The sequence below is a fragment of the Oncorhynchus mykiss genome, chromosome 11 (genome assembly GCF_013265735.2).
Source record: "Oncorhynchus mykiss isolate Arlee chromosome 11, USDA_OmykA_1.1, whole genome shotgun sequence".
In the NCBI taxonomy this organism is placed as follows: Eukaryota; Metazoa; Chordata; class Actinopteri; order Salmoniformes; family Salmonidae; genus Oncorhynchus; species Oncorhynchus mykiss.
The window spans coordinates 48,079,128-48,092,064 of record NC_048575.1 but is presented as its reverse complement, the minus strand read 5'-3'; the positions used below and the strand labels follow the sequence as shown (position 1 = coordinate 48,092,064).

General features: G+C 43.3%; 1 protein-coding gene across 1 annotated transcript; it reads left to right on the top strand.

Annotated features, from left to right (window-relative positions):
• Positions 1 to 1,570: 1,570 nt before the first annotated feature.
• Positions 1,571 to 12,937, top strand: tmc1 (transmembrane channel-like 1; the record flags this gene model as incomplete). The annotated part of the gene is made up of 18 exons (XM_036936312.1): positions 1,571 to 2,055; positions 2,621 to 2,803; positions 3,656 to 3,746; positions 3,904 to 3,985; positions 4,286 to 4,392; positions 4,880 to 4,978; positions 5,139 to 5,281; positions 5,635 to 5,779; positions 7,197 to 7,391; positions 7,919 to 8,098; positions 8,544 to 8,696; positions 8,882 to 9,010; positions 9,618 to 9,685; positions 10,827 to 11,066; positions 11,263 to 11,388; positions 11,490 to 11,568; positions 12,058 to 12,193; positions 12,315 to 12,937. Coding segments are annotated over 18 exons (2,823 nt in total), but the record flags the coding sequence as incomplete, so codon positions are not given.

Here is a 12,937-nt window from a genome sequence, read left to right as displayed (position 1 = left end):
TAAAATGATACAGTGGGAGCACTGCACTGTGAATGTTTGCAAGGGATTCAGTTGTTTAGATATCCTCGTCTTTATCATCTCCACCATGTCCATCAATATAACATATGAGATACACAACTGTTTTGAATGACTGTTGCTCTTCAACCCACAGTCAGCATTAGCTTGGAGGATGCAGGTGAGTAGATCCTTGGGCTGGGCGCTTGTTGATACCTTCTTTCAACTGTCAATCACACGAGGCAGCATGCCTTTACTCTCTGCTTCAGCAAGTCCAGTAAAATGATGTCATAGCTTTCACGTCACTAAGGCTGGAGGAGAATAAACAAATGGCATTTTCAAGCCTACAAAATGTAAACTTGGCATACCTGCCCTGTACCACTGTTGAATTCGAATGACAAATTGAAAAAGATTGGCGAGATGTCACAGACAGGGATGCAATACGAAGCAGTGTGCACAGAGATTTGTTTGGTCTTAATGGAAATGCTTTACGGTTGAATTCCACCCAGTCTCTCCTCTTCTGCCCCAGTGAAGGTCACCTGATTTGGCAAGACATGTCAATCCCTCTGGTTTACACAAACTTCTAGTCATTCTATTTCTATGCCAAGTATACAAGATCTCACAGTATTTTATCAGGGGCTGGGTTGGCTGGAGAATACTAGAGAGGGCCTGCTGGGGGTGTTGACATGTGGCATTGTGTCCAAGTCAGGAAACACTCTTCTTCTCCGCTCCCCACTCTTACGGTCTAAATCCTTGTCACACGACCCTGTGCACTCCTCAGTCCCCCTCACACGGCCTGTGTCCCCAATTACCACCGGATTAATAGTGCTCTCTGACAACAGCCTGCATCGGAGGGAGGGAGGGAAAAAAGGATGGAAGAGAGCAGAGTGGGTGGTATGTTAAGGAATACAGTAAAGTGACCAACATGGACAGGAGTCACGGTTGATAATATACAGTATCTTGTGTATGAAACGTGGCTGAAATGCTACCTCTGGAAAGCCAGTATGAAGGTCTGTGCTCAGGCTAGGACTGAATGGGGGCTGGTGTGTGAGGGAAAAAACATCTGTGGAGTTCTGTAGGTACTTGCACTCAAACCATCAAAAGGGAAAAAAAACAAGGAGGCCGATATGCGAAAATAATGCTGAATGCTGAAATGCTGCCTGTGCCTGTCCCTCAACAAATCACAAAACAATCTTCCATTTCAGAAGTGACACTTGTGCCCAACCCCCAGTCAAGACCCTACCTCTATGAAATTGTGGAGATCTGAGAGGAATTGACAGGTAAAAGCCATATGGTGAAAATTACACCTAGCCTATCAGAGGGCAAGGTGGAGCTAATATAAAATGAACATCTAAATTCCACTCAGATCTCACAGGGCTAGGGGTCATTTTTGGGGTTGGTTATCTGTCACCTACTGGCATGTCTATCTCCTTTCCCTCTCTTTCATCTTATTCTAGCAGTGAATGTGTTTTCAAAGAAACTTTAGGAGGCAGGAGATACCCCTTCATTCGTTTCCTGTTTCCTGTTTCCTGTTGTTTCATTCTAATATTATTGTTTGGTTAAAATATTAGTATGACGACTGCCATGTCTCTGTTTTTTGTTTTTTACCGCAGATGAAGAGGACACAGTTATTGACTCTGATGGGAGGCAGGAGAGGGCAAAAGAGAAGGAGAGAAAGAAAGAGAGGGACAGAAAGAGAAGAAGAAATGTAGCAAGAAGAGCTTCCAGTGCAAGAAAAGAAGGAAAGGAATTGGAGGACAGACCAGGAAGAGAGGAGAGGAGAGGACGAAAAAAGAGGGATAAGGAGGGGAAAGGGAAAGGGGGAGAGGATGAGAGGCAGGAAGAAGTGAAGAATGACACGGTTGCTAAAACTCTAAAGAATTTCAGCAATGAAAACACCAGAAAACTGGAGCAAAAAGAGATAGAGGTTGTAGGAGAGGAGGATGGGGATACCGAGGAGAAGAGGAAAAATGGACGCTCAGAAAAAGGCGGGAAAAGGGAGGACAATGGAAGAGGAGAGACAGTTGAGAAGAAACAAAAGAAAAAAAGGGTTGAGACAAGGTAAGGTCCTGTGTGTACAATCTTGCATTGCATTTTGCATTTCAAAACATTGTGGCTAACATTTTGTATGAGCAAAGGGCAGTGAAGTTTTAAAAAATTTAACCAGGCAATTCAGTTAAGAACAAATTCTTATTTACAATGGCGGCCTACCCGGCCAAACCCTAACCCGGACGACGCTGGGCCAATTGTGCGCAGCCCTATGGGATTCCCAATCACGGCTGGTTGCGATACAGCCTGGAATCGAAACGGTCTGTAGTGACTCCTCTAGCACTGAGATGCAGCGCCTTAGACCATTGAGCCACTCTGGAGTTATCCATTGCACGTTTATATACAGCTCACAACCCATCATCACATGTGAATCATGACATTCCTTGTGCAGGGTACTAAAATCTTCATGGTTAAATAATCGGCTCGTCATGATGCACGTTGTTTAAAGAAGTTTCACATTAAATTGCGGATTGCAGATAAGAATCTCTATAATTATCTTTTGTGTGAGAAAAAATGTTGCCCTCTACCTTCACCAACCTTAGAAACAAAAACAAAACAACTTTTCTTGCTGTCTCAGTGCGGAGCATGAGTCATCAGAGGAAGAGGAGGATGAGGAAGAGAAAGTGGGAGAGGAGAAACCAGAGGTCTTGTCTCCCGAGGAGTTGGAGAAGCTGAAGGAGGAAGTGGATGAGAGGAAGAAACTTATCTCGACCCTAAGAGGAAAGCCTTGGCCCATGAGGAAGAAACTGCTAACTCTACGGTGCTGAGATAACTCTAAAGCAAATGCATTTCCCCAGCCCCTAAACTATTACCCCTTTCACACTATTGTGTCGAGTTGACCCATGAACATGGAAAGAGGGCACACCTATCTTTGCCATTAGACACCTCGGTGGGCAGTGCCATTGAGTGCTATCGCCTTTTTAATGTTGTCCATTTCTTCTACTTCTGTGGATTAATTGGCGGTTAATAAACAAACTGAAAGGGACATCTGTCTTTCTCATCCAATGGACTTTGAGAAAGAGGTGAGGAGAGAGGATGCGAGGAGCATGCAATTGAGAAAAGGCCATAGTCTGAACAGGCATAAAGCCTGGTTTAGTAATTTACTGCCACCTGCAATGCTGGGATGGTTGCCCAGGAGTATGATTCATTGGCTGATCTCTCCCGCTGACCTGGATGGAATTGAGTGATCCTTCCTTAACCCATGGAAAGTCTCACCCAGTTGACTAATGTAGAATGTTGAAAGCCTTCCATGGCACTGTCCATGCTAAAACAGGCTTTGTGGCAAGTCCATCCATCTCTACAATATGTCTCGATTCCGAAACATGTTTTGTGGTCTCAGATATTTCCCTGTCACATTGTCCTTCCCAGCATGGTCCCTGCAATTACAGTCGATGCATAGCCAGGCCAGCTCATTACAACCCGGCTTTGTGTGGCTCGGCTCACTAGTGTGAAAAGGGTATAAATGTAGCTGTTGGTATGTAATGGAACCAGGAAGCTTGTTTAGCACGTTGGAGGAGCACCGAGTAGCCATAGCATGGAGTATGGTGCAATATGATTATATTTATTTTACCAGTACCGGTACCAGTAACTAATCCTGCCTCATATTTCACAGGGAGTCCCATGAGTTTGTGGAGAAATATGAGGGAGCTCTTGGGAAAGGAAAGAGCAGAAAACTGTATGCATATAAAGTCATGATGTTGAAGGTGAGGACAGTCATCTGTTATAGGTGGACCAATGTCTTTATGTGTTCTTTATTGTGTCATGTTTATGCTACCAGTTATCTATGATCCTTTACAACACAAGTATAGTCAGCAAGCCCATGTGGGATCTATTCCATGACACTGCTGGTTTTGCTGTTAGAAATGGATGAAGTTTCAGAGGGACTTTGAAAACTTCAAAACTGCTTGCGTTCCATGGGAGATGAAAATCAAAGAGATTGAGAGTAAGTATGTCTCTTACCTCTTCCTTTTGTATCCCTGCACGGTTTTGTTGGTGCTTCCTGGTTGTCTTTTATTTTTCAACCTCGCTGAAAAGGTTAGCACACAGCTAGCTACCTCTGTTCCTTACCATGGACTTTGCTGTTTCTCTAATTTGTGTATCACTTTTTTGAGGACCCCTGGGGGCCTCTTGCCTACCCCCTTGGAGTCCTTGGTAGCCACTCTGTGATCGACTGATTTATGTCATTCTCCTCAGTGTGATGAAACACAGTACCATGTATGACTGTGCTTTGTGCCTCCTACAGGCCATTTTGGCTCCTCGGTTGCCTCCTACTTCATATTCCTGAGGTGGATGTATGGCATCAACATGATCCTCTTTGGGCTGACGTTTGGTCTGGTCATGGTGCCAGAGGTAGGGGGCCATTTGATCTTCAAATCAGAATTGGGGCCCGAATTTAAGGCCCGAATTTTGTGACTTCGGTGTAGACATGGTATAATTCACATTTCCTCATATACAGTAATTTTATATGAAAATGAAGAATTTGTATTTATTTATAAAGGAGGCCCCACTCACTGAGCAAAAACTGGTTGAATCAACATTGTTTCCACATCATTTCAATAAAACAATTCAATGAGATGACATTGAATCAATGCAGAAAACTGATTGGATTTGCAAAAAGTAATCAACGCAAGGACATTTCATGTGATTTTCTCCCAACTTTTCACCTAAACCCAATGACATGGTGACATTTTTGTTGTTGATTTCAGGTTGTGTTCATGTTAGTTGACAACTCAACCAAATGTAAATCAAAACTAAACGTTGAAATGATGTCTTAGTGGGCAGGCTCTAGTAGCATCTCAAGGACCTACAGATGCTTTAACTCTTTATCTCTGTCTAGGCTCTGATGGGCAGGCCGTATGGTAGCATGCCCAGAAAGACTGTCCCTAGAGCTGACGAAGCCAACGCCATGGACTTTGCTGTCCTATGGGACTTTGGGGTCATTACTAATTGTTTATTTGTGTAATGTGACCACTGTGTAATGTTACCACTAACATGACTCTTTATGTGCGTGTGCGCCGCACAGCTTGCGTGGTGTTTTTAAAGTTGTCAAGAAGTTGTTAATACTGAATGAAATCTGAATCATGTGTGTGTCCCAGGGCTACGCCCAGTATTCTGTCCTCTTTTATGGCTACTACAACAGCCAGCGCGCCATTGGCTGGCTCAAGTTCCGCATGCCCCTCTCCTACTTCCTGGTTGGCGTGGGAACTGTGGCCTATAGCTATATGGTGGTGATAAGGACGTGAGTACCTGTATGTTTACTGGTCTCTCAGTGGTCCTCAAAGCCCCCCCCCCCCCCCCTCCCCCACACACCAGGTGACTTTGACAAGGTTGTGCAAAAACAGGAAATTAAAATGAGCGTTTCGTTTCGTATTGGACAAGTCCAGGTCCTTCTCTGTTTCAGTCTGTCGTATTCCATTTGGTGCCTAATCAAAATGACCCTGGTGTGTGCACTTCCTGCCAATTGTGACAAAAAAAATTTAAACATTGATCACATTTCCAGTGAAAAAACAGATAGAGTCCCGGTCAAATCTGATGATTTCTGATGATGTTATTGTTTGACGCTTCTTCCATTTATTATGAAACGTGTTAAAGTATGGCCCGGAATGCTAATGAGGACGGGGGCGGAGACAACAACAGCTTCAATTTCAGCTGGAAGATGTTCACCAGCTGGGATTACCTCATTGGCAACCCTGAGACAGCTGACAACAAGTTTGCCTCCATCACCACCAGCTTTAAGGTAAAGACATGTTAGTGTAAGAACCACAGGGACTAGGATAGGGCAGGGTCAATAGAGACCTAGGGGGGTATCATACGAAACAGGGTTGAGGAGTTAGCGAGGTAACTTTGGTCAACTTTTGAGTTCAACTCGGGATAACCAGTCATACAAGAGTGGCTCACCTTTTAGCCATGTACATTTCTATGGCAACGAATCCCTCAGAACTAACTGCTCCGGGGCAGGCTAACTCACAGCTGACTCCACTTACCCTGAATGAAATGACGGAGCTGCGAGTAGAGGACCAACGAAATCAGATTCCCTCTCTCAGTCCCTCTCGCAAAGATTGTGTCATCATCCCCTTCGTTTGAGGAAGACGACTGATTAAATATTTTATTAAATGTTTTTTTTTTGTGTGTTAAAAATAGTCATGCTAAAATATCACATGACACATTTAGTAATGAAATAATGCACTTTAAACTTCACGCAATGTAACTTTTACATAAAATACAAATAGTATTTGGCGTGGGACAAAGGTGCTTGTATATTAATAAACACCCCCCAAATGTGGTAGTCTGGCCCTTCCGTGAGTAGATCTAGCTTGCTTCATAGGATACCCCTCTGAACTGTGTACCGGTATGGAATTCACACAACACAGGATTATCAACAATATTGTTTATTACAAACAACTGAGGTTAAAATAGTTTTCTAAGCTGTACAGGCTGACGGGCTTAAAGTGGCAATTAAAAGGCAGATACAATAATTTCAGTGTAACCTGCAATGTGCAATTCTCAAGTAGTGTAGCTCAGGTACAGCACATATCAGGATAACAAGTCTAAGTACAGCAAACTTCACACAACACATCTAGTAAGAGTCCCATATCTGAGTCTCCCAGTACGCATCCTCTATTCATTTGAATGTGTTGACAGACATCTCTTGAGCTGCGCTGATAATTCGAAGGTAGGAACCATCCAATATTCTAGAACACTGCTGCGTACCTGTACACGTTTGGTACTCTGATAGACCCTTTTACAATGAACACGCACACAACACAGAGACTGGACAGAAGATTTGTCAACTGTGAATGAATGTCAGTTTGCAGCTCCCTGGTGTGGGACTCGGAGACAACAGCAGTTCTATCCTTTTCAGCAAAGGCAGTACCATTTTGTAGGAACAGGTAGATGTGCATTCTCCAGAGCCACTCCTGCCACAAATCAGAGCACACAAGCAATTAATTCAAACGGACCAATAGGAAAGCATACACATTTCACATGACAACTCTGTATACTTTAATAAAGGCACCTCCACCCTGTTTTACATTAGTTTATGTATGGCAATGTTTGATTGGTTGTCTCTCTGTGTGTGTGTCTGTGTGTGTTTGTGCATGTGTGTCTGTGTATATGTGTGTGTGTTCTCTGCCCTTGTGATGCCAACTTCCTAGGAGGCCATTCTGGAGGAACAGGAGAGCAGGAAGGATGACAACATCCACTTGACTCGTTTTCTGCGGGTTCTGGCCAACTTCCTGGTGCTGTGCTGTCTAGCAGGAAGTGGATATCTCATCTACTTTGTGGTGCGTCGCTCCCAGAAGTTTGCTTTAGAGGGACTGGAGAGCCATAGCTGGTGGGAGAGGAATGAGGTACAAGTGTGTGTGTGTGTGTGTGTGTGTTTGACTTAGAGGAGGCTGGTGGGAGGGTGTATAGGAGGATGGGCTCATTTTAAAGGCTGGAATGGTATAAATGGAACAGTGTCATGCACATCAAAGATATGGAAACCACCTGTTTTATTCCGTTTCATTGATTCCATTCCAGCCATTACAATGAGCCCGTCCTCATATAGCTCCAGTCCTCATATAGCTCCAGTCCTCATATAGCTCCTGTCCTCATATAGCTCCAGTCCTCATATAGCTCCAGTCCTCATATAGCTCCAGTCCTCATATAGCTCCTGTCCTCATATAGCTCCTGTCCTCATATAGCTCCAGTCCTCATATAGCCCCTCCCACCAGCCTTTTCTGATTTACATGTGTTTGCAATCAGTACCTTGATTAATTATGTTTATTTGTGCGATCTGTATGCTCTTGCGTGTCTGTGTGATTGAGTTTATATTCATTTATTCATAGGTGTGAATAACAGTATACCGTATTGCATGCGTGTTATTGTCTGCCAGGTGAACATGGTGATGTCCCTCCTGGGGATGTTCTGTCCCATGCTGTTTGATGTGATCAGTGCACTAGAGAACTATCACCCCCGCATTGCTCTACAGTGGCAGCTGGGACGCATCTTCGCCCTATTCCTGGGGAACCTTTACACCTTCATCATCGCACTCATGGATGAGATCAACCTCAAAGTAAATCTGGAAGCCTGTGGCTAGTTATACCACGTACCCCCATGAAGGATTCTACCTAAAATCATTTTTATCTTCTAATGGTTCTACCAACAACCCTCTAGGGTTCCTTGAACACTTTGTAAAGGGTTTTTAACAATAGGAATACGAATGACCCCAAAACGTATTCTATGGTTATTTTCAGATGATTATTTTACACCTTTTAATCATCATCTAGTTTTCACTTTTATGAGAACAAGTGTAACCCTCTCATGTTCCTTTGTTTTTTTCCCCACAAAGGAAACAAATTAGTTACTAGTCTTAACCTGCAGCTGGGTTAAACATCTGGTTTAAACCTGAGGTTTTCATATGCAAGTATCGACCCACTATTACTGTAGATGGGGAAACAGGCTGATACGACACCTGTCTTTAAATTGAGCACTAAATGTTTTGTTTTTGTTGATTTAAGCGAGAGGAGGAGGAGGTGCTGAAGCTTAATATGACTATATGGGAGGCCAGTCTGTATAATGGGACCCTGGGAGTGAATAGCACAGCTCCTCCCATCACCGTCCACCCTGCCGATATCCCACGAGGACCCTGCTGGGAAACCATGGTGGGACAGGTAATGAATGGTTAAATACTATTTGAATCCAGGTCTGGTAATGATAAATAGCTTATTGTTTGGGTGAATTGGAAGGGGGGCATGCATTCATTATTCTGTGTATGTTTAGTATCGTTTTTACAGCGTAAATGTACTGGGATGACGCGTGCATCATTTGCCATTTAATATACTTTGGTAATATGTAGGAATTTGTCCGACTCATTGTGTCGGATACTATGACAACCTACATCACGCTCCTGATCGGGGACTTCTTGCGTGCTGTGCTGGTGCGTTTCCTCAACTACTGCTGGTGTTGGGACTTGGAGGCTGGATTTGTGAGTCTTTGGATTGACCACTTTGCTCTACTCTGTATTTAGGCTTGAAATCTGTTTAAGCCACACTTCAAGTCCGTGTTGTCATTGCATTGATATTGCTTTTGGGGTAACACTTTACTTCAAGTCTGGTCTGTTGAATGATGTTGAATAAATGGGGGATGAAGGTTGTTATGAATGATACTGCAAAACACATAAAGGTGCCATGACTGGTTTCAGAGATGTGTTATAATTAAGCAATAAGGCCAGAGGGGGTGTGGTATATGGCCAATATACCATGGCTAAGGGCTGTTCTTAAGCACGACACAACGCAGAGTGCCTGGATACAGCCCTTAGCTGTGCTATATTCAAATCAAATTGGCCATATACCACAAACCCTTGAGGTGCCTTATTGCTATTATAAACTTAATTAGAACCATAAAAATAAATGTTTTGTCATACATCGTGGTATACAGTCTGATTTTCCACGGCTTTCAGCCAATCAGCATTCAGGGCTCGAACCACCCAGTTTCTAATGCCTTTATGTATAGCCCCTTCAAGTGTTACTGATTTGGTCATTGATTTGATGAATTGCACCGACATTGACTATTCTTGTTTTCCCTTGTGTAAGCCCTCCTACTCAGAGTTCGATGTCAGTGGGAATGTCCTGGGCCTGATCTTCAACCAAGGCATGATATGGTAGGCGGTAGCTGCTGTAATCTTATTGTGGCACCTCCACATATGAGAGGCCTTCTGATAGTAAAGTAAGGCTAGGTGTCCCACTGGTATGTATAATTAAATGATCAGATACAGGGGCTGATGTACAAAAATAGACAGATATTTATCCATTTAAAAACAAGGCAAGAGCTTCTCAGCAACAACTTAGGGGCTGCAAATGTGCCTTGCATTTAGGCAATCTGGTCATGCTTTTGAAGGCATTATAGGACATTTGGCAGCTGTTTTGCCGTGTGACGGCAAAGCGTCATACGCTTATGCCTTCTAGCTTCTGCGCTCTGCAGTCACATACTCAAAGTCTGCCCCCCGCTGGGGTTGAGAAGCAAGTATATATAGGATTTGTGAAACTTGCAAGTAAGCAGTGTGCGATATCACATTCCAACACACCTGCTCTACGTGACAGTCCATCGCTAACATATGCTTGTTTAAACCCCCTAGAGTCGATGTGCGCGCCCCGCATATATCTAATAAGCATAATGCAAAAATCCCCATAAAAATCTGTCTGTTTAAACTAGAGATATCTAGTTTTGCCCGCATCTCAATCTACCGCATCCGCCAATGCCGAATTTCCGCATCTGCGGTGGAAGGTGGCCGAGCTACAGCGATGTTTGTCAGACAATGAGACATCCCGATAATCGGTCTTCTCACAGAAACGTCTGCAGCGTCCGAACGGTTTGGCCTACAAACGAATAACTCGTCTAGTTAGTCCGGTACCAGTTGAACAAATTAATGGAAGTATGGAAGTGGAATGGAATCTATTTTTATATGGTTAAAAATGAATAATTTGGATCATGGTCTTCATAATGATAATGCATTTCTTGTATCTTTTAAACTAACTTCCTTTTGATAAAAATGTTATTATCTGTTTTTCCATTTCTGAATCTGTAATAAAATGTGTTTCTATGGGCTAATAGCAGTAAGGCCAAATTCAGTATTTCATCAAATATTTTGTACATCTCTTTTTGATGGATACTTAACAGATCCTACAATTCACAATCAAATAGCTAAAATGATCCTTGGTATAACCATCTTAAAACAACTCCATATGTTTAGCAGAACCCCACCCCCCCTTAAGGATTAACTCCCTCCTTTCTCTCTCTGCTAGGATGGGTGCGTTCTATGCCCCTTGCCTGCCTGCTCTGAACGTGCTGAGACTGCATGTGTCAATGTACCTGCAGTGCTGGGCCGTCATGTGCTGTAATGTTCCTCAGGAGAGGGTGTTCAAGGCCTCAGGCTCCAACAACTTCTACATGGCTATGCTACTGGTCATCCTTTTCCTCTCAACACTGCCTGCCATCTACACCATAGTCACTATCCCCCCCTCCTTCGACTGTGGCCCCTTCAGGTAACAGAAAAACACCTGCATTCTGTATATGACAAGACATGCATGTAAACACACACACACACACACACACACACACACACACACACACACACACACACACACACACACACACACACACACACACACACACACACACACACACTCCAGTTGTTTGTTGTGTGATGACAGTTTCTCATCTCTGATTGCTCCACTGCAGTGGGAAGAGCCGCATGTTTGATGTGATCCAGGAGACGCTGGAATCTGATTTCCCTGCCTGGTTTGGGAAGGTGTTCAGCTACGCCTCCAACCCTGGCCTGGTGCTGCCTTTCCTACTGCTGATGGTGTGAGTAGTCAGGGCTAATGATCCACAGAGCAGTCCCCAGACTATATACAAGATAACAATGTAAAATAAAATATTTGGTATTTGTTCCCCCCCCCCCACAGTTTGGCCATTTATTACTTGCAGTCTACATCCAAAAGCTACAAGCAAGCCAACCTGGAGTTAAAGAAGAAACTTCAAACCGTAAGTCGTACCATCAATAAGGTTCTGACGCTGATACAGCATCTATTATATTCCCTGTGTGGTACTTGCACTGACATAGTCTGTTCACCAGAGAGCAGTAATTGCCAGAGTATATCATTTCTCTAAATCAAATCAAATCAACACACTCACTTGTCAATAACAAGGGTCCCACAGCCTACCTGCATGCAGATGAGGTTACATCATCTGATGGACAGCCCATTTAGCTGCGATTTCAATGAATATTTCAAAATGTTACAGGGAAGTGTTAGTTATTTAGGATATGAGAGTATATTTTAAGATACAATATTTCAAATATCACAAACATCAGCAGGAGACAGAGAGGCCAGTCATATATTTTTTCAGGTGGGGAATTAGAGGCAGTTATGGATCCATGTCCACACTGCTTAAACTAAACAATCCGTGATCCCTGTAATCTCGATTAGAAAGTTTGGGGCCGTTCCTGTATAGTAGCTGCTTCTTTACTTCCAGCAAAATGAAGAGAACAAGAAGAAGACTAAAATGGCAGCACTGAAAGCTGCCATGGATTTAGAGGAGGCTCAAAAAGCTTGGTCAGAAGCACCGCGGCAACAGAGAAACAACAACGCCTCTCAGCAATCTTATACGGGTGAGAAGAATACTGTGACAGGACATTTAGTTAGCAGTTTTGTTTTTGTTTGGTATCTGAAAATTTGATTCGCACCAAGTTATGTCATCATACCTCTCCTCTCCCCTTGTCCCTTTCTAAGAAGATAGAGAAAAGAAGGGTGGGGAACACAGAGCACATCAAGGAAAGAGCAACCATCAAATTCCCCCTTCTGCCACCAGCCCCCCGGCCCCGAGGGGCCACAGAATCCCTGGGCCCCTACCAGGTAACCAGTGGCAACCAGCACCCAGTGTTCAGAGGGTCCCAAACTCCCAGAGACACTGAGTATGACTGCTGTCACAGATGTGGAAATGGCAAGCACTTTATAGACAGACACAGACCTCCCTGAATATACAAACGTCACTCTGATTTCAGAGGCAGACTGAAAGTAAAAGACTGCTGAAGTGACATTAACACCAGAGGTATCATGACCGGTAATAGTTGATTCCTTATTACCAGGTTGTACATTACAGTTCTAATGGACATTTATTCAAACAGTGTTATGTGAATTGTGACTGTAAAAATGTAACTTTTTTGAATTGGTGATAAATTAATGTATACTATCTAATTTCTTATTAATTTGTACTAACTATTCTGCACACCAAGCAACATAACATGTATTTGGCATTGACAGGACCTGGTGAGTTCATACATAATATCCTGTGTTATTACATTATCCGGTTTTTACAAGGACCTGACATTGTGGAGAGTTATTAAAGCACTAAA